This window comes from Pteropus vampyrus, unplaced genomic scaffold, assembly GCF_000151845.1.
Source record: "Pteropus vampyrus isolate Shadow unplaced genomic scaffold, Pvam_2.0 Scaffold7, whole genome shotgun sequence".
Classification (NCBI taxonomy): Eukaryota; Metazoa; Chordata; class Mammalia; order Chiroptera; family Pteropodidae; genus Pteropus; species Pteropus vampyrus.
Genome location: NW_011888788.1, coordinates 934276 through 957244, shown reverse-complemented (window position 1 = coordinate 957244; position 22969 = coordinate 934276). Strand labels below are relative to the sequence as shown.

General features: G+C 43.3%; 1 protein-coding gene and 1 pseudogene across 7 annotated transcripts in view; both read right to left on the bottom strand.

The window, feature by feature from the left end:
- Nucleotides 1-239: 239 nt before the first annotated feature.
- Nucleotides 240-22969, bottom strand: part of PTPRA (protein tyrosine phosphatase, receptor type A) — a 114793-nt gene continuing 92063 nt past the window's right edge. For 6 of the 7 annotated variants that reach the window (XM_023537077.1, XM_023537072.1, XM_023537075.1 and 3 more), the window contains 14 exons: nucleotides 22055-22131; nucleotides 19329-19365; nucleotides 15619-15716; nucleotides 14312-14431; nucleotides 13395-13561; nucleotides 12769-12904; nucleotides 11916-12065; nucleotides 10656-10749; nucleotides 10263-10339; nucleotides 9627-9761; nucleotides 6577-6702; nucleotides 6349-6500; nucleotides 1620-1755; nucleotides 240-853 (listed from right to left, as the gene is read on the bottom strand). In XM_023537077.1, the coding sequence (XP_023392845.1) occupies nucleotides 779-853; nucleotides 1620-1755; nucleotides 6349-6500; nucleotides 6577-6702; nucleotides 9627-9761; nucleotides 10263-10339; nucleotides 10656-10749; nucleotides 11916-12065; nucleotides 12769-12904; nucleotides 13395-13561; nucleotides 14312-14431; nucleotides 15619-15716; nucleotides 19329-19365; nucleotides 22055-22131 (1580 nt within the window). In that variant the 3' untranslated portion in view covers nucleotides 240-778. The remainder of the gene's footprint in view (nucleotides 854-1619; nucleotides 1756-6348; nucleotides 6501-6576; nucleotides 6703-9626; nucleotides 9762-10262; nucleotides 10340-10655; nucleotides 10750-11915; nucleotides 12066-12768; nucleotides 12905-13394; nucleotides 13562-14311; nucleotides 14432-15618; nucleotides 15717-19328; nucleotides 19366-22054; nucleotides 22132-22969) is intronic. The other variant, XM_023537063.1, reaches the window with a different exon arrangement.
- LOC111747077 lies at nucleotides 5677-5795 on the bottom strand (annotated as a pseudogene).

Below are 22969 nucleotides of genomic sequence, written 5' to 3'. Positions count from 1 at the left end.
CTTCCCAGGATGCCAGGATGGCTGGGACCACTGCACCAAAGATGTGCTAGGAGGGAAAGATGGGTCCTGGCAACTAGCTAAGAGCAGGAGGGGCTGCACTTATTGGAAGGGAGTCTGGAGGACTGTGGCCTTTCTGTGGCCAGTTGAGACAAAACAGTAACAGCAGGGCCAGGTGTGGCCTAGAAGAGCCCCAGCCCTGGTGTGGCTGCCCCAACCCAGACAAAGGGGGAGACGTTTCCTCAGGGAGGCAAAGCTTTTATTACCTGATAATCCCTAGTGTGGTGCCAGAGACAGCTCTGGTCCTTTACTCCCACAGTGGATGTGGGCTGTGGGAGGAGGTGTGAATGGGGAGGGATTATTTACAGAGCAGGAAGGGAATAGCGTTCTGAATGGGGCACTGGGACAACCAATTTCCTCAAGACCTCTGAGAACTTTGTGCTTTTTTCTTAGTTGATGCCAAACTACCTGGAAAGGGTTTTGTGTTTCTTCTTCAGGAAAAGATGTATAAACCAAAGAACAATAAAGCCTAATTTCCAGGCAGAGGATTTCACGATATCAATCCAAACATCACACTATTTAATTCCCCAATAAAACATTGGAAAAAGGACTATCAGTGCTAACACATTTACATATAAAATCTCCACCTAATAAGTAATAGAAGCCTATGTACCAATTTCTAAAACAGTTATAAGATATATACACAATTTTGGGTATATTAACAAAACAGAATATTACAAAATATTAAAGGCAATTCTCCTGTTCACGTTCTTATCACCTCTTACTTGAAGTTGGCATAATCTGAGAATGCGTCAATATATTCCTGCACCACCTTGTAGCAGAATTCATACTGTTCCTGGAGAATTAAGGTGGAGAAAAAGCCAGGGTTACTGAAGAGAATATATGCAGTTCCTAACAGGCCCATTTTTAAAAAAATGGAAAACAGAGAAAATGAATGTTTTAGACTTCCACCTGAGCCCTGATCTAACTGCCAGAATTCTGACAGCATTACCCTTTTGGAGTGAGTGCCACTAATATTCTACAGATGGAGGTGACCAGAAAGAAGGATGATGATCTTAGGCCTGCAGAGGTGCTGGCTTAGTAGAGCAGCTGGGGAGATGGCTCTGTGTGGCCCATATCTCATTGTGGCTTTAAGGCGCCTCATCAACCCAAACCTTTTAAAATTTACTGTCTTTCTCCTTCAGACAGTTCTAGCTCCATGGGGTTCAGGAACCCTTTTGGATGTCTGTCCCTATACTCAGTGGATACTGGTCAGACTGTCAGGAGTCAGATCTCTTAAGTGGGAGCCTAAGCAGAAGAGAGGAGGCGCTCCTGACTCTTCCCCACTCCAAGACTCATGGAGAAATGCAGACAAGCCTGTGGGGCACATTGCACCCACTTCTAGCCTTCACAGAGGTCACTTACATCTCTTACTGGTGTTAGCGCTGCTCTCACTGACTCTCAAGGCTTATTCTGTCTGAAGCACACTGGGAGGGATAGGTCTGTAGTTACACAGGCTTCTGACAACCATGGGTCCCTTGGAAGAGCATCCCCTGAGCTGGCCCTGACTGAGAAGGGCTGCAGAAGTTGTGGTGGCATGGACAAATATGCGGGCAGCATACCAGTGTCTGGACCATGTGTGGCCTCTGCAGCCGCAGGCTCTTGACAGTCTGGAAGACATCCAGAATTCCCTCTGCTTTCACCCGTTCCAGGACTGTGCTTAGAGCACAGAAGGTTCCTGTCCGTCCTGCCCCCGCACTGTAATAGAGCAGACATACTTAATACACCTGCTATAGCCCCCTCTATGCTGACAGGTGAGGGACAGTGGCAATGACAAGATAAAGGCTGAGGCTGGAGGTCCTGGGAAGACCTGCTCCTCTCCACATAAGCCCCACACTTACAGCTCTGGGAAGGCAGGTGCACCCCTGCTGCCCTTCCTGCATAGCCCACTTTGTTTATTGGGAGACTTGCCCATGGGACAGTGGTGAAAAATCTTGAAACCCCACTCCCACCCATCCCCCAAGCACTGAGGCTTTGCTGTCTACCTACAAACATGCCTGGGTTGCCCTGACCTGCTGCTCACTTACGTTATCAAGTTCTAGCCCTCTCTTTCCTTTTCCTGACAAACCCTGGCCCTCTATACTGTGTGTGTGTGCATGCTGATTCTTTTCCTTACCTCTCATTTTATTCCTAAATCCCAGGAATCTAGACTCTGACCATGACATTATCCACCCAGTTCAACATCATCAAGTAGCCATCAGATCACATTGGGCCTTATAAACTGTTATTAGATTCTAAGTTAAGGAGTGGTATGGTCTGGCCGAAGTTTTAAAAGAACATCTCAACATACAGATTGCTGTGTTGAGAACAGGAAGAAGGGTGGAAGCAGGGAAAGCAGTGAGGCCAGTAAAATTACTCGGGAGAGGAGATGGTGGACTGGACAAAAGGGTCGTGGTGGAGGGAGTGAGAAACACTTGATTCTGAAATTGTTTTGTATGTAGAGCAAGGTACAGCATTAGATGTGCATATGTAAGAAAAAAGAACAAGAAGGCTCAAAGGCTTCTCACCTAAGTGGTGACTAAAATGCCACTTACTGATTTGGTGAAGGTTGTGGGAACAGTACAGTAGGCTTGGAAAGAAGGATCAGGAGCTCTGATTTAAACTCTTTAAACTGAAATACCCATGTAGAAATGCTGAGTAGGTAACTGAATATAAAATCTGGAGAGGTTGAACTGGTAATTAAGATTTGGAAGTTGATATTAAAGCCAGGAGTCTAAATGGGCTCATAGGCAGAGTGACTGTCAGCTGACAGAGAAGAGGTGCAAGGACTGGGCCTTGGACCACAGATGGGGAGGAATCAGCAAAGAAGACAGTGAAGGAATAGCCAATGAGCACAAAAACCAGGGGAGAAGCTATGCTGAAGGCATTCCACAGAGAAATGAGCGATCAAATGTCTAATACTGATGAAGGTCAAGGGTAATGAGACTGAGAAGTGATCACTGGACTCAGCCCTCACAGGGGTAGCTGCAATGGAGTGTGAGTGTGTGTGTTTAACAGGAATAGGCTCAAGAGAGAATGGGAGGAGAGGAACTGCGGAGTTATTATGAACAAATCTTTTGAGAATCTTTACCATAAGGAAAACAAAAAAAAAGAGTAAGCTGGAGGAAAACTGGAGGCAAGTTTGGTTTTTAAAATATTAACAAGGGAGAAGTTATAGCATTTGTATGAAGATGACAGTTATCCAGGTAGTTATTCAGAGGAAAACTTGATCATATAGGATACTGAAGTCAGGTCCTTGAAAAGACAAAAGGGGACAGAATTGTTATCCAAGTAGAGGACAGAGGTGCTGACAGGTTCTAGTGTAGTCCACAAGATCCCTGCCTCCTGGTGTTCATGCCCTTGTATGATTTCCCCTCTCCTGAGTTTGGGGGGGACCTGTGATATGCTTCTGAACAGAAATAGCAAGGGCATGCATACAATTTCACAAATATGATGACATTACATGAGATCATAATGCCTGCGTTGCACGGAGATGCTCTTTCCTTTGCTGGCTTAGAAGAAGCAAGCAACTTCATTGGGCAAGTCCACGTGACAAGGAACTTCAAACAAGAGGCCCTTGGTCCAGCAGCCTCGAGAACTTAATGCTACCAACAACCAAGTCAGCTTGGTAGCGGATCCTTCCTCATTTCAGCCTCAGTGAACCACAGCCCTGGCCAACACCCTGACTGCAGTCTTGTGAACCCTGAAGCACAGGACTCAGTTGAGATGTGTTCACAGACTCCTGAGCACAGATATTGTGAGATAAATGTGTTGTTTTCAGATGCTAAGTTTGTGGTAATATTATTACACAACAATAGATGATTAATGTAGCTGACAGAGGTCAGACAACTCACTGACTGAACAGGAGGGCTGCGGGGTCCATAGTACCAGTACACGTAGATGGAGAGCTGTGGTAGAGGGACCACGTGGAAGTTCTCTCTGTTTCTCTTTTCTCAGTAAAATAGAAAATATGGTCATCTCTTAAATATGAGGATGAAAGAGGTGTTAGAGGTTTGAGAGGAGGTATGAAATAATCACCTAGGTCCTAGATTTTAGGACAAAGGTGACAAGTTTTTCTCTCAAGGGCCAGAAAGGATATATTTTAGGTTTTGCTGAGAAGAGACAAAATAGTTATAACTGCACAATTGTGACTTGTTATGTGCCAAGCAGAAGTATGAGGTGAGTAGAGAGCCACTATGGTCTGGAGCATAAGAACAGACACAGCCAATAAATAAACACATGAACAGATAAACATGAGTTCCAATAAAACTTGAATTTTCTGTAATTTTCATGTCATGAAATATTCTTATTTTGATTTTTGAAAAACCATTCACAAATGTAAAATAATTCCAAGCTTGTAGGCTCACACAAAACAGATGGCAGGCCAGACTGGGCGTTCGACCCTAGTTAGATTAGCCCTGGTCTAGAAGAGGAGGAGATGCAGAAGGACTGCAGCACAGCACCAAGAGCCAACCACAAGGTCAGAGGTCAGAAATGTAAAATGAGGCCTGTAACACGGTGCTTTTCGTCAGCCACATTCAACTGTATGGTGCAGGTGCAGGGTAGCTAGAGAATCTGCAGTGTCCCAAAAGGGGGTGATCAAGGGAAGGAGGAGCATGGGAGATAAAAAAGTGTAGGCAACAAGTGTTTAATTGGGTAGGCCTAGGAATCCTTTTAATTTTGCCAATCTGATGGGCAGGAGCCATGTTTCATAGCTGTCATTCTCATTTCTCATGTTACTAGTAAGGTCTACCATCTTTCCATGTTTACTGTCTATTAGTATTAGTTGATGTACTTTGCTGTCTTTTCTTTTTCTTGACTCCTTAAAATTATTTATGTTTATATAATTAATTAGTATAGTGCAAATTTCAAAAAGGTCCAAAAACAATGACAAGTCTCCTTCCTACTCCATTTCTTTGCCCTTCAAGTTTCCACCTGGGAAACAGGCAATATCATCAGGTCTTTGTGTGTCCTTCCAGAGATATTTTATGCATATATGAACATAAATATATACATATTCTTTCCTATCTCCTGCTGATTTTCTCACCAAACAACTCTCGATCAGTGGTCCCCAACCTTTTTGGCACCAGGGACTGGTACTCCTATGAGAATCTAATGCCTGATGATCTGAGGTGGAGCTGAGGTGGTGATGCTAGCTCTGGGGAGCAGCTGCAAACACAGATGAAGCTTCGCTTATTCCCCTGCCACTCACCTCCTGCTGTGCAGCCCAGTTAGTAACAGGCTACAGACTAGTACCTGTCCCAGGCTCAGGCACTGGGAACCACTGCTCTAGGGGTTCCACACCAGTCTATAAAAAGATTCCTCATTAAGTTTTTGCAGTGCTGTAGTATAAGATATATCAGGGCTATTGAATCAGTCCCCTATTAATATATGTTTATATTATTTACAACTTTTTACTATTAGAAGTACTTCAACCCTTGTAATTATTTCATTTAGGTCACTTGAAGAACATTTATTGGATATATTCCTATAAGTTCCTTTGCTCGTTTTTCTGTTTTCAAAACCAATTCAAAGGAAGATCTATATCGATCTATATCTATCTATCTATCTATCTATCTATCTATCTATCTATCTATCTATCTACCTATCTATCTATCTATCATCCATCCATCCATCCATCACCTACAGCACCTGGTATTCCTAGGTGGTCTCCCATCCAAGTACTAACCAGGCCCGACTCTGCTTAACTTCTGATTTCAGATGAGATTGGGCGTGTTGAGGGTGGCATGGCCACAGACCATAGGAAGTTTTAATATACTTTTCCTTCCCTTTTAAAAGAGATATTTTTTCCTAATTATAAACACAATACAAGCTTATATAAAAAAGTAAATATTTTTTCTAAAATACAATCTCGAACAATATGCTACAAACAAAATTCACCTTCCTCCCCACCAATGAGACCCCTTACCTTCATCTTTCTTCTGTCAGTGACACAACAATTGCCAGCAACCCTGTCTCAAACCTGGGAGACACCCTTGACTCCTCTTTCACAACTACATTCTTAGTCTTGTTAATTTTTCTTCAAACTGTCTTTAGTATTTGCTTTTTTCTCTTTCCTGTGTTTCTTAAGAAGGCCAGGTTCCTCAGCACTGAATGTGCGAACTTCAAACACCAAGATCGTCTCTTATCATCTGGCCTTGTCCCGGTCATCAAACTTGATTCCATGTGCTCACCAACATCCTGCTCTTGTTCGCCTTCCCTCACTTTCTGACACATGCTCAACATTGCCTCCCCGTGTCTGCTTCTCATTACTTTCTCTCTCTCCCTTCTGAGGGCTGGGGCGAGCGGTACCTGCAGTGCACCGTGATGGGGTGGTTCCCTGACTGCTGCTGCTGCTTCTGCACGGCTGCGATGATGTTGATCATGCCCTTTCCGTCGCTGGGGATGCCCACTTCAGGCCAGCCATGGAAGTGGAACTGCCGGATCTGTCGGCTCTTGTTCTCCTTTAGAGAAAGGGGGATCAGAGAAGCAGGGGCACCCTGGTTTTCCCTGTGGGAGAAGCCCCACCAGCCTTCTTACCCTGGTATTGGTGACCAGGAGGTCTCTCACAGTGTAGCTCTCACACTCCTCTTCCTTCTTCAGCTCCACTGTGATGTCTCCATAGGACACTAGTCCATCTGAGGGCCAGTACTGGGCACACTTCTCCTGGAACAAATGGGAGAGTATAAGGGGCTCAGAATATCATATATGGTAGAAACAGGGCTGCTCCATGGGCTACTTGCCCCCCTCTCAATACAACTACCTCTTAACCGACACACACTTCATCTCCAAGGTACTGAAAATTCAGTGGGTCATTCGTTACTTAACATGACTCTAATTAACTTCTGATCCTCATCAGGACATCTATATTTAACAACTTAATCCCACTATCAGAGATAATCACTTAACCTTTTGTTATTTATTTATAGTCTAACTTGCAATACTGACAGGGTCTCTGACCATCACCTCACAGCTGCATCCAACTCTCAATAGCAGGGTGGAGGGAGTGGAGGAGTGAATGTCTTTGTTCCAGTCCCCTTTTTTCCCCTCTCTTGGGTAGTCCTACATTTTATAGCTGTTTACATAGGTCAGACTGCTAATCCAGAAAAAGTGAACTCAATTACATTCCTCCCACTAGCCATGGTGCTTCACCACAGCTCAGTCCACAGCATCCCTTCATCCTTTTTATGTCTTTAATCTGCAACGGCACCTTAAAGTTGCTAGCACTTGCATTTCTCTCCCTGCCAGTAAGTAGAAGATGGTTTACTGTCTGTCTGTGCTTGGACTGGGCTCAGTCCCTTCTATAGCTTCTTGTAGGGGCTGCCTCTCTCCACCTTTGTATTCCCAGCACCTTGCACACTGCCTGCCTATGGTACGCTCTCAGTAGCTCATAAATGAATTTTTCCAATGTTTGCAAAACAAGCCAGTGTATAAATATACAAATAAAACAAAATACAGTCATACTGTCCATTTCTTTAGATCATTTTGGAGATCTTAGATACTTTGTTACTAGTAATTTAAAAACCCTCAGCCATAAATGTACTCTGTATGTTCGTAATAAAAGATTTGGGAAAATTAAGTAGAAAAAGAAAAATCCCTGATAGTCTCTCAGTCCAAATAAAATCACTATTAAAAGTCCAGTTAATGACCTTTCTTGCTCTTCATATGTATGATCATTCATTATCCCCTTTATACGTAACATTGAGCTCATTTTAAAACAAAGAATTATTAAATTGGTGGATCAAGGAAATGCCAGAGACCAAGGCTTTTCTACGTGTGTCCACTAAGAGCCCTGGGATGCTTGAGAGGTTAGGACTCTGAGCCTCCTCTTCAACAGAACAGTTAAAAAAATTCTACTTAAGGCTCACCTTAAATAGATTATATTGGTTTTTAGGACACTGGTCGGTGGAATGAGTTTTGCTACCATAGTTCCATCCCAACACTGCCTTTACATACTTATCACCCAAGACTGAAGACTGGGGTTTTAAAACCATTAGAACTGTTAAGATCCAAATGGGCTTGAGAGCAACACAGTATATGAGATAGAATCGCACAATGACAAGAAAAAAAAATTAAGCTGACGTTCAAACAACACAAGCTTGAACTACGTAGGTCCACTTATATGTAGATTTTTTCCCAAAAAATATATAGTCAGACCTCTGTATCCATAAGTTTTGCATCCGTAGATTCAAACAACCATGATCTGTGGTTGGGAATCTGTAGGGGTTCCTGGAACCAATCCCTTATGGCAGCAAGAGATGACTGAAGTTTTTGGAGAGTCGAAAGTTATACATATAGTTTTTCAATTGTGTGGCGGATCAGCCCCCCTAAACCGAGTGTTCAAGGGTCAACTGTACTATGGTCCCACACCTAATGGCTTTCAGATATTTTAGATCTTAGTTTAGGCAGAGAGGCATCACAGAGAAGAAAAGGGGCAGATTGGATGCAGGGCTGGGGAACTATCGAGAGAGTCCCTCTTAAAACTGGGCAGGGAAAAAAAACTGGGCAGGGAAAAAAAACTGGACAGGGTGTTGGTCAACACTGAAAGCAAATGGGAGGCTGGCTCTGGCCAACTAATGGGGACAACTACCCAAGGTGATTACATATGGTCAGAACCAACAAGCGGTTAGGTCAGTGCTGTATAGAGAGTTTCAAAGTGACACAGTTACTGTAAGGAAGCAGGTATGATGTGCTGAGAGAAAACAAGCATGGTAAACTTACGGGGTTAGGATTTAAGGGTTGATAAAGAGAAGCCGCAGAAGATGATTATAGATTTTAGAATGATGGCAGGAATTTATCCTGAAGGATACAGGTTTTATTTAATTCAGCTCTCCATGTGGGTAGAGCAACACAAAGAGAGGAAGCAAGCTGGACTTAAACAAAACAAACTATTTGAGAGAAAAAAGGAATAAGAGAGGGAAATGGTACTCCAGAGGTATCTCCCATGGCTGTGGGATGAGAGATGGCAGAAAGAGCTGTTACTGAAGTAGTGCCAATTCAGAAGGCTGAGTTAAGCTCCTGGAAGGCAAGGTTTTGGGAAAGGCGGCACAGGTTTTGGAATATACAACAAGAGCAACTTCAGTTTAGAGATCTATTGAGGTGACTTTCCTCTAGGCTAAAAGGCAGAGACCCCCTTCCTTAAGAAGGAGAACAACAGAAAAATAAAAATCACTGATAGTCTGAGTCTGAGGAATCTAGAGGAATCCACTGCAGAGGCAAGCAGTGGCTGTACCTACTGTGGCCCAGGGCTAAAAATGCCTTGGGACCTGCTGAGGATGGAGAGCCCTGCCCTGCCTTGGGAAGGTGGGAAGAGAGGGTACGTACAAAGCTAGGCTGGGGGAGGCTATATTCAGGAGAGAAGTAGAAGGGTGTGAACTGTCTGGGAACCGAAGGGAGGCTCAGCACTGTTCTCCCAATCCCGAGAGAGGCTACTGATTGCTTAAACACCAACTGGCTGGACAATATTGCTTGGAAATGGCTCTTTGGGCAGCTTAAGTCAAAGAAAAGGTCCAAACATGCCTTCTTAGACATCCTCCCCTTCTCTTCATGTGGTCTCAGTCTCCCGTAGCACAGGATCTTTCTGAGCTCACCTGACCTCTCTCCTCCAGTTCTGTTAGCATCACGATAGAGCAGGATTTCCATTCCCAGATCATTCGCCAGAAGTCCTCAATTGTGTGGAGAAGAGGACCCTGACTGGCGATGTAGGAGTCCTTCTGCCGGTAGCCCTGTGCAGGCCAGGTCAAGGTAGGAGTGAGGTGGTTTAAATAGGGAGGGGCTAGTGGAGAAGACAGGCCACTAGGAAGGGACAGGGGCTGCTTGAAGGCAAACCCATCCCAGGTAGAGCTCCCCTTTGCCCAAGGACCAAACCTTGTCTCATAAGCTGGTCTTTTTCTATGAGGATGAGGGAAGGGGGTTGGAGTTGGGAATGAAAGGAGCAAGACTGGGAAATATCAGAGGTTTTCAGCCTTTGGCTGTGGTTTATGATGGGAACTTTTTCCTCCAGCACTATTACTCTGGTGCATGCACCCCATGCTTACCCTATCTTCAGCACTATGGGGCCTGACAGATCTAGTGCTATGAGTAGGTATCAGTTCTGAATTGATGACTGACTCAAAGATAGCCCTCTCAAGCACTGTGGGGATGGGAGGAAGTGACACTGCAGGCCCAGCTGAATCTCCATGAAGGGTGAGGGTGTTGGGGGCTCCGGGGACACAGACAGCACTTACATCAATGAAGGATGCATTCACGTAGTCTGTGTTCTCCTCACCCCTCTTAACTGGAATGATCACTCTGTTGAACTCATCTGTAGGAAGGACAGCAGTTTGTGGCTCTCCAATATTACTTGTCTTCTCCTCTCTCTCTTTCCATCTTTCCTCCCAACCCCAGGACCTAGGCAGATACAATCCCAGCTGGGAAATAACGTGCCTATTTCTAGCCCAGGAGGGAGAATTCCTTTGGCCTTCATGCTTTTATTTCCAGAAGCCACTGAAGAACTGAGAGCAACAAGCAATGATTGTCTCTGAGCTGATTAACTAGTACCTGAGAAGTGGAAGGGATGAAGCAAAGGCGGGTGGGGAGAATGAGGCACTAAGGCTTTCGGGTGCGGGGAGGGCTCTTACATGGAATGATCTGTAAAACCCGGTTCTTCTTCATGTTGGCTGGAAGGTTTCCAGTCCGCATCTTGTCATTCTGGATTTTGATTGATGTTAATTTCTGAATTGGGATGGGGAGGGGAAACATTACTACCAGTAACTGAACTTGACAAGATTACGCCTGTCACTGGACCAGCATCTCCAGGCCACTCTGGCTGCAGACAGCTCCTCACCAGAGCCCTGACCTCCATTTCCACATGTCCTTATAGGAACACTGTTTCTTCTGTCTTTAAACTCAGTGAGCAAGCCAAAAGAGTGTTTGGGAAACTGCCTTCTGGGCTCCTGTGGACCCTTCTGAGATTCCCATAAGTTAGAACTTTATGATTCTAGAGCAAGGATCCTAGCCTCATAGGAGAGTGTGCCCACTCTTCCCTCTCCCTGATCCACCCCCAGAGGCTGTCTTAGACTCTTTAGAAAATCTTATTCAAATGTACACCCTCCCTTCTCCAATTCTTAGGCCCCTTCTCAATTCTTGCTACTCGAAGTGTAGCCTATAAACCAGCATCTTCAGCCTCATCTTGTTAGAAATGCAGGTTTTCGGGCCTTAACTCAAACCTGCTAAATCAGAACCTGCATCTCAACAGAACCCTGAGGTAATTAAATCAGGTACTCACTACAGTCTGAGAAGAACAGCTTTTAAGAATGTGGTCTTCCCCACCCCAAACCAGAATCTCTTGCCTCTGGAGCACTTTGGGGAGACTATGAAATACTCCCCAGATGTGTTGAGGACCACTGTCTAATGTCATACAGCAGGGGTCAGCAATCTATGGCCCATAGGCCAAATTTGGCCTGCTGCCTGAGAAGCTTTATGGAAATGTAGCCACACTCGCTTTGTTAAGGTAGTGTCTATGGCTGCTTTTGTGCTACAACAGCAGTGTTAAGTAGTTGTAACAGAGACTGTATAGCACACAAAACCTACTATCTGGTCCTTTAGAGAAAATGTTTGCTCTTGCTGTACATTATAATCACCAGGCGTTGGGGGAGAGAAACTGGGGGACTTAATAAAAATGCCATTGCCTGCCACCTGCCCCTACCCAAACACAACCCAAGTGATTCTAAGGTACAGGATGGGTTGAGAATGACTAGGGTATGAGTAAAGGGTCAGAGACCCATCTCCTTAACTATCCACGTGCCTCGCAGGGGGATTCACCATTTGTTGGTAAATCCACAAGGAATCAAGCATCTCAGATCGTTCGATCTGAAAGAGGTGATTCAGCTCCAACTCACCTTAAACTCCTCTTCTAATCCATTGTTGCTGGTCCCTGGGATTTTGTTGTATATTTTCTGCAGGTGTGTTTCTAGGGAGGTCACTTCCAGTTCTGTATCTCCGTAGAGATAATGCTCCAGAAGAGCTTGGTATATGAAGACATACTGCATCTGAAATGTGGAGGGTGCCCAAGTTTCTAGTTACACACAGCAAGGTCCCTGTGGTGCCAGACTACTCCGTCCTACCCCCCATTTCCGTTCAGTCCACTTCTCTTGATCCTAGTGGGGATATAATGATTTGCTCTTGTCTCAGTTCAGTGAGACAAGACTTGAAATGCATGAGTACCTCTGGGGGTGCTTAACATGTGAGAGAAGGTCCTTCTCCGGCACCTTACTGGAGTAGAAGCCTGGAGAGGACCAATCCAACGCCTACTCATTCTGAGAGCACAGATTCAACAATCTGAGGGGGCTGCCAAGAATCTGGTGACACAAAAAACCAGTGCCAGTCTGCCTCCCAGTGCTGTACCCTTTGAACCCTGTGACCAAACCACAGAGCTGATTTCAACTCCTGCTCCTGCACATGGCTGAGTTGCATCAGAACTCTATAGCACTGGTTGTCTCAGGTGCTTGCATGCCTGCTTCCTTCAGGACCTGTTTTTATCCTTAGAGCCTAGTGCAAATGACATGTGCCTTCCTGATTCACCTAGCACAATCTCCTGTGTTCTACGTCTTTTTTAATACATAATTTATAAGGGCCAATCATCACACTAATCATAATCATTTACAATAACCTGGGAGGCTGAGTAATTCATGAGGCAGGCAGATGTTTTGATTTTGGAATGCCCCACCATTGCTTCACCCACAAATCACTCACGTCTGTTTGCACCATTTGGCAGCGCTGTGCCCGGATCCTGCTCACAAAGCCGTACACGTCCACCTTCCGCTCTGTATGCATCATGTCCAGCATGGCATCAATGACGACAAAGGTACCTGTCCGCCCTACACCCGCACTATAGCCAGAGAGCAGAGGTGTTACTGGGATGGCCAGCAGGCTTTGTGGGAGCATAGAGGGAGGGGGCAGCAGAGGCTAGGGCTCTTTCTTCAAGCCTCTAAATTCTAAATCTGAATGGGGCAGAGCTCAGACTCTTGTGGAACTAACAAACCCCACTATACCCTGAACTCCTTATCTCTAGCTATCAGGATCAGGCAACCCTGACACCTAGAGGGGTCAGAAGGCTCCCAATACACAAGGAAGCACTCAATCTAGCTTTCTGGATTCATAACAGTGGTCTCCCCACCCCCAAATTTGGAGGGGACTACCCTTTTATCTTTCCTACAGTGCTCTCCACCCAGCACCAAAACTTGAGGGGTCTCTTTGGCTGCTGCAGCTCATCTGCTCTATTCCAGCCTCCTCAGTCAGGGCTCCTGTGCTTTCCCCCGCTTTGGCCATAGGAACAAAATGTGGTATGAGTGAGAAGCCAAGGGTCAGGCCACACTGACCTGCAGTGGACCACGATGGCCCCTGCATACTGAGGGTTACAGGCCTTCACCTTCTTGAGGAACTTCAGCATGCCGATCGGGGTGAAAGGCACCCCAAAGTCTGGCCAGCTGGTAAAGTGGAACTGAGTGATGAGGCGCTGTGGCTTTCTGTTGGTCACGTCGCCCACCTGTGAAGTGAGGAGATCCAGTATGTTGGCCCGATACCCTGGGGTGGGTGGGGCAGCACCAGGGGAGAAAGGATAAGGCTTAGGGGCCAGGGCCAGCTGTGGTTGTCAGTGACAATGGGGAAGTGAAAGTGTACCCAAGAAAGTTTTAACAATGAACAAAGAATCTTCCCAGGAACCCCATGGAGTAGGCAGGGATATTACTATTATTCTCAGTCTACAGACATGGATGCAAAACTCAGAGGTGTTAAATGACCTGTTCAAGGTCTCAGAACTAGTAAATGGCAAGGTGAGAACTAAAATGCAGGTCTCCTGACTCTTGGTAAGCCCCTTTTCACAGCACTACACTGTCTCAACCAATGGTGATTTGCTCAAGTCTCCAGAATCACTCTGGAGGGCCAAGAGCTGGGCCTACCACATCCTTGATGTCAGGAGCCTTTGGAGTAACAATGAAAGAGAAGTGAGTCAAGTATCCAGAAGATTATATCGCTTACTGATGTATTTGGTTCATATCTAAGATGATCGAATTCCATCTTAATAATGCTGTTTCTCCTACTCATGAAAATGTTCCTCCATCAGCTTTAACAATGAAGTTCCCTGGGAGCCCAGATCTCTGGTTTCAGAGTCCAAACACACCACACACTCAGCTTTCCTGACCACTTTGAGTAAAAAGGAGGATGGCCCATGCTGTTCTGCCCTTTCATGATCAGCAGATCCTAAGTGAGAACTGAGAAAGGAGGTAGGAGATAGTACCTGTTGAATGCAGAACTTTCGCACTGTGTAGTCCACCAGGACGGTCACATCCTCTACCGACACACGGATATTCCCATATGTCCAGCAGCCTTGGTCTGGCCAGTACTGAGCACACTTACACTAGAAAGGAATAGACATGCATCTGCTGACTTCAGATCTCCCATCCCTGGCAGATGTAAAGGGCATGAAAGGAAAGGACCACAAGAGCCCACACTAGAGTCCCCCAAAAGCCTCTTCTCTCACTTCAGTCAACTACAAACTTATTTATCTGCTCTTTTTTCAAGTTCCTCACCTTTCATCCTGTTTAGCACAATCTCTTAACTCGTGCACAGCCCCAGCCCCATAGTTCTCGCTCTTTTCATCCCCATTCACTTAGTTCAGGGCAAATTGGAAGGCATTTTACCTACAAAATCTGCACTTCCACAATATCCCAGAGCATACTCTATAGGCGAGCCTGAGTGAATCCCTGAAACTTGCTATGAGGAGGCCACCAGGGTGGACTGACATAGACTGTAAACCTACCACAAGAGGCCCAAGGTCTCTTCTGGTGCCTGGTCCTTGGACAGCTTCCAAGACAGAGGTCTCATTAAAGGAAAACGAACCTAAAGTCCAACCCTAGTGCCATCTCCCCTAAGCACTGTGGAGCTGCTAATCAATACACCCAACAACCCAGTGTATGTAGATCAAAGGGACTCAAGGGCTATCTGGAGATAAACTGCCATGAATTATGAATTAATAGAAAGATTCCTTTCTGGGGTCTGATCTTGATCCAGGATTCAGGACTGGTGTTGGCTGTGACCCAGTAATGGAACTGGCCAGGCATGGACTTGACATCCACAAAAAGAAAAGAACCAGTCAGAGGCTGCCTGCAAGATCAGTCCAGGGCCTCAGATTCCCTTGCACCTGCAGGGTCTCAGTTCATAAGCTCCCTCTGCTGACTCAGAAGGAGAGATAGGAAAGCAAGAGAATGAGGGGCTAGAGAAGCCAGGGAAGAAAAGCCCTTCTGTGGTGTTTCCTTGACCAATGCGCCCAAGTTTTTTCTTCCAGGTTCTATGGAACCAGGGTGAGTTGTCTGACTATCAGATACAGAGAACATGCCCTTGGCACCCCTAAGGTTCTTTGGAGGTCTCTAGGACATAGTAAAGTCTGGTAGGCACATCTGCTTGAGTTCTGTCTGCATGAATGACTAGCACAGGAGCCATAAAGGCTGAACAGCCTAGGCTCAAACACAGAGTTCCAGCAGAGCAGTATCTCTGCTGGTCATGTCTGCTGTATCAGGGGCCTTCTTATCCAATTTCTCCACTCACCTCCTTTCTCTCCTTCAGGTTAGTCACCATGACGATGGTGGCTGTGTTTTGTTCCCAGATCATCCTCCAGAAATCATTCACTGTTTCTTCTTTTGGTCCTAAAGCAGCCAATAGCAAAAGTGAGAACACACAAGCAAGGAGAAGAAAGATATTGGGAAATCTGGAACATTCATTCTTGACTTTTAGAAGCCTATGCCCACATGTCCTCAGCTAAATATCCAAATATCCAATATATCTATCCATCTACCCACCTGCTAACTAAACATTTCCCATGTATTCGTCATGTATGTGCCAGGCACTTCAATAGAAAGTGGGGGTGTGAGGCTGCCAAAATATAAAGAGAACATGAACAATGTCTCCCAAGGATATTTCAGTTGAGGATTAGAAATCATGACTGCTCAGTGAATACCACATTAGGGGCCAGATAGTGAGCTAAGTGCTTTATATCTCATTTACTCCTTCCCACCACACTCTGAGGTAGGTGTCATCAGCCACAGAGAGGCTGGGTGACTTGCTCATGTGGAATTTAAAATTAATCTCCCACACAGTCTTCCCCAGAAAGCCACTAGAAGATTTCTAAACAAAAATGAAGGAGCAAAGAGAAAGAGATGGGATCTAACAAAGGAGGGAGACTAAAGAAATTCCCAGGGTGTTGGTGAAGGGGCTAGGGAGCAACCAATCCAGAATGGAACTGAAGAAAAAAGGATCTCAAGATAAAAAAAACAAACAAACAAAACTAAACCTTGCGTGTCTGAAGGTACTGAGAAAAAACATATACTTCCAGAGAGGAGTTTTGGGGGGAAAATTAGTGCTAGGTATACATAAAACTAAGTGAACAGGAGAAAGGGGCAATTATTAACTCTTGGAAAAGAGTAAAAGCAAAACCTGTACCCCCCCAAACATACAATATTATGTACTTCAGCTGTGAAAAATATTGGTATAGTAATAATAATGTAAATAACAAATGTAATCTTAACCCCAAATTATAATTTAACTCTACTAGGAGACGGAAAAAGGGACATGTGTATGAATGTTTCTCTAAGTATGAGGTAGTTTATGAGGATTAAATAATTAGCTACCATAAGAAGTCAATAGATAAAAATGGTTGCATTAGGCTAAAAAAGTAAAGGAGAAAGAGGGGGAGAACTGTTTTTATAAGCCTTATAATATCTTTTGACTTTTTTTAAAATTCTATATTCTATTTGGTTAAAAAAAAAAAAAGTATTAAAAACAATGATATAAGTGGACACATGCCAGAAAGATCTACAGATCTCAGGAAAAACCTCCCAGAGGGGGTGACATTTAAGCCACATGTTGGGTATATCAGGTAGATGGGAGTTTAGAAAGGGGGCATAGAGAGAAGAGGCACTGCAGGCAGAGGTGTAGGGGGCTAGCAGCAAGAAAGAACACGAGATGTCCAGGATGTATGGAGTTCAGTAAGGTCACTGAGTAGAGTGCATGAAGTGGTAGAATGTGGAGCTGGAAAAATAGTTAAGGCACCAGAATCTAAAGGGGTGGAGGCCAGGCTAAGAAAGCCTTGTCCTATAAGTAATGGAAAATCATTACAGAATTTTCATGAGAATCCTGCCAAACGTTTTGCATTGAGAAAGGCCATTCTGGTGGAAGAAATGCAGGAAGCAAGGGTGAGGTATAGAGGGATCAGTCAGTAGGCTACTACAACAGAACTGGAAGAAAAGATAAGAGTAAGGCAGTGTGTCAGAGAAGACAGATTCTGGAGATAGAAACGAGAGGACTAGTCATATTTAGATTAAGGGACAGAGAAGAGATCTGGATAATCCCAAATCTGTCTTGATTAGGTAGATTACATTCCAATCACGGTAATGGCCAGAGAATACAGGAAGAAGGCAGTTTGGGGATTAAGGAAAAGTCATGTTTTAATTTCTGATGTTAAATTTAAGGAGTATATGGGGGTATTCAGGTGGACAGGTACAAAAGTAGTTTGCAAATGTGGCTTAGGAGCTCAAGAGAGGCAGCAGCCAGTCAAACACAGGTAGGTTCTTAGATGAGGTCTCTTTAAGAGAACACAGAAAAAAGAAGGGGTCAGACAGAGAATGCTGGGGATCCTCAGCATTCTTCAAGTTCAGACAGAATAAAAAGCCTGGGAAGGAGACTAAGGAGAAGCAGATGGAGAGGCAGGAGAATTGAGAAAAAAATGGTTCCATGAAAGACAGAGATAGAGTTTCAAGGAAGCAGTCATCTATACATTTGGGGAGAGGCTACATTTAAGGGGCAGAATGAAGAATAAGAGCCAGAGAAGAAATGTTTAGAAAAGTGAGAAAAATCAAGATAACTGAGTGTCAGAAAATAATGAAGGAGAGTTTTAAGGAGCGTGAAGTACTGAGCGGTTCAAGGGTTTAGGAATCTGAGAAAAGGTCCACCAGAAAGCTACGGGCAAACGTACTATATTAAATATTTTAGCATCAACAGAGCCCCATGACAAATAACAAGAGGAAGAGATTATACATGGTTTCTGGTGCCAAAATCATCACTGAGTAGGTGGTAGCCGAACTGGGCCTCAGAGGATGTATCTGAATTGACAGATGGCTACAGAAGCGGGAAAGTGGAACCTGGCTAGGCAATAGCCGGCCCCAGTGGGAGATTGCAAGGGTAGGGAGGATCTGAGGCTTTTCCCAACTTACTTTATGTCAATCTCTATTTTACATCCCATCTCTATTTTATGTCTACATAGTATTGCCTAACAGAACTTTCTGTAATGATGGAAATGTTTTATACCTGCCTTACTATGGTAGCCTCTAGCCATGTGTAGCTATTGAGCCTTAAAATGTGACTAGTACAAATGAGAAACTGAATTTTAAGTTTTATTTAACTTTAATTAAAATTTTAATTTAAAATAGCTGCATGTGGCTATTGGTTACTATACAGAAGAGCACAGACATTTACCAAAATTTCTGTTAATTTTGCTGTAAATTGTCCTCTACCAACTAAAGGCTCCAAAAAAAGCAGAGACCATATCCTGCTTTATTCCCCTACATATCCTCATCATTTAGGCCAATGTCTGGCACATAATAGATGGTCAATAATTATTTATTGAGTGATGGAGGCCAAAAATGGCCTCAGATGGATCATAAACTGCAAACATCAAAATATTTTGCTAGGCTTCCAAGAGTGATGGCACTTGTTAGAACAGCAGGGTGTAGAAATGTGTGCAGGACCATGGCACTGGGTCCCTGCTGTGAGGATTCCTAGACCACTTATCTGTGAATAGTAGTGGAGCTCAGGCCCATGAACTGGGGGAGAAGATAAGCCAGCCTGGACCCTGTGAGAGAGCCTCACAGTCTCTCTGGAGACTGATTCCAGATTCTAACTCACAGCAACCTGGCTAGAACCCAATGTTCCCAAAGGTCTCCAAGATAGAGGGCCTCATTAAACCATGGTGTTTTTGTTTGTTTGTTTGTTTTTTTGGTGTGTGTGCATGTAGCCTTCTTCAGTTTTTTTTTTTTTTGGACATTTACAAAAGGACTTCTTTTAAGGGGCCCCTGGATACTAAGTCATCAAGATGAAGGCTCTTAGTTATATACTTGCAAGGCAGATTACATTTATTTCAGATAGTAATAATTACAGAAAGGCTATTGTATTATGATTAATCTACTTATCATTTGGAAGAAATAACCTAAACCCACTATGAACTCATAGTCAGGACCAAGAGTAGAAAAATATCATTACTTTACCTTGTGCAGCAATGAATTTATTCTTTTCTTGGTAGCCCTGGGAAGAAGGTGAAGAGAAAAAGAAAGTAAAAGTCAAAAATGGATTGGAATGAACTTCTCCAGACTCCCAACTAGTTAACAAAGCCTTCTTTGTGAAAAGGTCCAGGAAATTAACAAAGATTTCCATTCTAGAAATTTCTAAGAGATTAGCTTTGGATAGTAGGAATCAAAGACTACAAAGATTACATGATCTCGGTAGTCTTCTCAAAGTGAATTATTAATGAAGAATATCTAAATACCAAATATTAGGCTAAAGCCTGTTTCTAATACTTTCACAGGGGCTGACAATCTGGGGCTTAGTGTTAATGGGTAAGAACTCTCCCAGGCAGAAACAATGTGGTGGTTCCAGGGATGAAGCTGGGACCACACTAGGAAGGCAAAAGGGTTATCTTCTTGATGATGCTTTACCTAGGTGCAAAACTTTCTGGGAATAGCCTGTGGGTATGGTGGATCAGCTCCCCATGTCTGACAATAGGGTTCTCTACTACAGACAATTGGGAGAAGAAGCAAAGGAGCCTGGGTATGCCACTTAATAGATAAAGAGCCTCTGAAAAGCTGGAAGTAACTTCCGTTTTCAGTCTTTATTTAGTCATTTATCTTCTCGACCTCATTGTTTAAATGTAGTGTATATAAGAGAAGTCCTAGGTAAGTGAAAAATCATTTGGTTTAGGAGTAAAATCACCCTCTGCCAGCTCTGACAGCAGTAAGAGGGGCAATGAGAGAGGCAGATTCAAAGATGGAACAACAGGTCACACCAAGGTGATAATGTGAAATACAAGTCTGCAAGGCAGTGGCAGAATAAAGGAGGGGCCAACTTCTATTCCAGTTCAAACAAGGGCAGGGCAAGGTTGCCTCTCAGCACAGGAGAAAGCTTTAGGCCTGGAGATGAGTATATTAAGAGTCAGCAATAGAAAGCTTGTTAAAATTTTTCCTAAGAAGAAGAATTTAAGTTTCTGCAAATGTTTTTAATCATTAGAAGATGGAAACTGAGAAAGCTTTAATTCAGGATGCTGCATTCTGCTTTAGTACTAAACCTGTAATTAAAACTGAGAAGCTCTTAGAGTATGTTAAGCCACGTCATATCCATACTCCATGAGAAGTCACTGCTAAATTCTCCCTGGAGAATGTGGGCCATGAAATAGCTTGAGGGCCAGCCCCAAAGTACTTCCTGCCCTCTCTTTACCAAGAGTGTGCCATATGTCCTCCATGAAAGCATGCCTATATAGTGATATGGCGACACTGCTTAACCAGTAAGTATAACTAGAATGAAGCAAAATACTGATTTTCCTTGTGTTATATTGATGAAATGTGGCTCCCTGGTTACTGAGACGTCTTTGGATTTTGAAAGTCAAATCTCAACTGACTTTAGGTGGTAACTACAGTTAAAAAATTGACTGGTGATAGTTGGACATATCTGTGAATATTCTAAAAACCATTGAACTATAAACTTTAAATGGGTGAAAATTATGGTATATGAATTACATCTTGATAAAGTTGTTAAAAATGTTCTAAAACAATTAGGGTGATGGCAGCATAACTTGGTAAACTCAATAAAAAAAAAATCACTGAATTCTATACTTTCAATGGATGTATTTTTGTTATATAAACTATATCTCAATAAAGCTAGGGAAACAAGGGTTTGGTAAGTGTAACTGGCATTCTATGACAAATGGCCTCAATTTGCTTTGGCAAAGGACATGGTCTGCCCCTATACTCCAAGTCCATCCCAGTGTATCTCCCATCTGTACTTAACCCTGCCGACCACCAAATGCTTCCTCCATGCCCTCTGAGACGCTGGTCTTCTTCTATCTCATTCGTGAGTACCTCTTGCTCAGTGTGCTTGGCAGAAGCTGGGGGTTATTTTACTTAGCACAATGTCTTCAAGATTCATCCATGTTGCAGTGTATGTCAGAATTTCCTTCCTTTTTAAGGCTAAATTATTCCATTGTATGTTTATATCATATTTTGCTTAGCCACTCATTTGTTAGTGGACACCTGGGTAGCATCCACCTTTTGACTACTATAATTAATGCTAGTCTGAACATGGGTGTACAAATTCCATCAGTATTCTTCCCCTCATGCATCCTGCTTCAGTAGTTAGGCTTGTTTTTGCTAGTGTGCATGTGCATGTGCTCTTGCGTGCTCCCCACCCATCTCTTCAAACTCTTTCTCTACTAACTCCATTCCCACACCCTATAAAACATACTCAAATCTCTCATACCATCTCTATAAACATGCTCTAAATCACCCCTAAAAACCTCCTCTCAGTTTCACTTCTTCCCTCAGGCCTTGGTTCATGGTAGGCATGAACCAGACTTAGCTGGTATCAGATACTCTTGCCCCACTCCCCATTATTTTTACTACTACAGATGGCAAGGCCTACTTTTGCTCTTAGTTTTAGGAATAAGCTCAATAAAAGATTCACTGACTCTTAAAAAAAAGTCACGTTTAGATTCAGATTACTACATGGGAAACATTTGGAAATGATGACAGGGTAAACATAAGAATACATTTTAAACTATCTACTTGATCTTAAAAAATTTTTTTTCAATCACTTAAAAAAATTAGACTCCTCAGGGAAACCTTGAAATGACAAGTATTCCTCCTGATGTGTAGCTGGGAAGGAGCCAGTAGATGGCAGCCAATAACTGCTCAAGGCAATAATGAGAAAAGCTTGAGTTTCTTACATTGATGAATGAAGCATTGATGTAATCCGAATCTGGAACTCCTTCAACTGGTGTCAGATGGACTCTAGAGTGGTCATCTAGAAAAAAACAATAATTAATACTTCAGTTGAATCCAATTTTATTTATTTGTCTTAATGCAACCAAGCCAGATGAAATAGCTGTACCTATGTGTATAGAGAAACACATGTATGAATGTCATTGCAGCACTACTTACAAAAGCAAAAATTGGACACATCTCAACCATCATTAGAAGACTAGTTGAATAAATTAACGTATACCCATAATATGGAATAGTAAGCAGCTGATAAAAAGAGAATATTTCTGTTTCTCAACAGACGAATTGCCAACATATATTGTTAAAAGAAAAAAAGTCAGAGTACTGTATATAGTATACCAATCATATTTTTAAAAAATATCCTACATATACATTCATACACAAATAAGACCATAAGTATCTGTAAATGCCTAGTATAGTGGTCTCTAACAAGTTATGCATCCAAAAATATACATATATTTTTAAGGAATGAATTATATATATAAATGCAATTATAAAAATAAAGCAAAGTTCAAATATTTTGCTCATATCACATTCTGGAGATCACTGGCCTAGAAAAATGTTCATTAAGTTATAGACCAACTGATTAGTAATGGCTAACTCTGGGAAGGGGTTATAAAGAGAACTCTGTATTGGAATTTCTTTGCAATGAGCACTACAAAAAAATTATAACAATCCACTTTCTATCCAGTCCTAGTAAAATTGCTTCCTTAATCTCCTAGAACTTTAAGCCTGCCACAGTAAAACCTGGTCAAGAACCCCAGCTGACTTAGTGAACACCTAGGGTTGCCCTGGGAGACATAAAGGCAATTTCACCTTGACCAAAGGCTTGACCCTACTCTTATTATCAACCCTCCTAT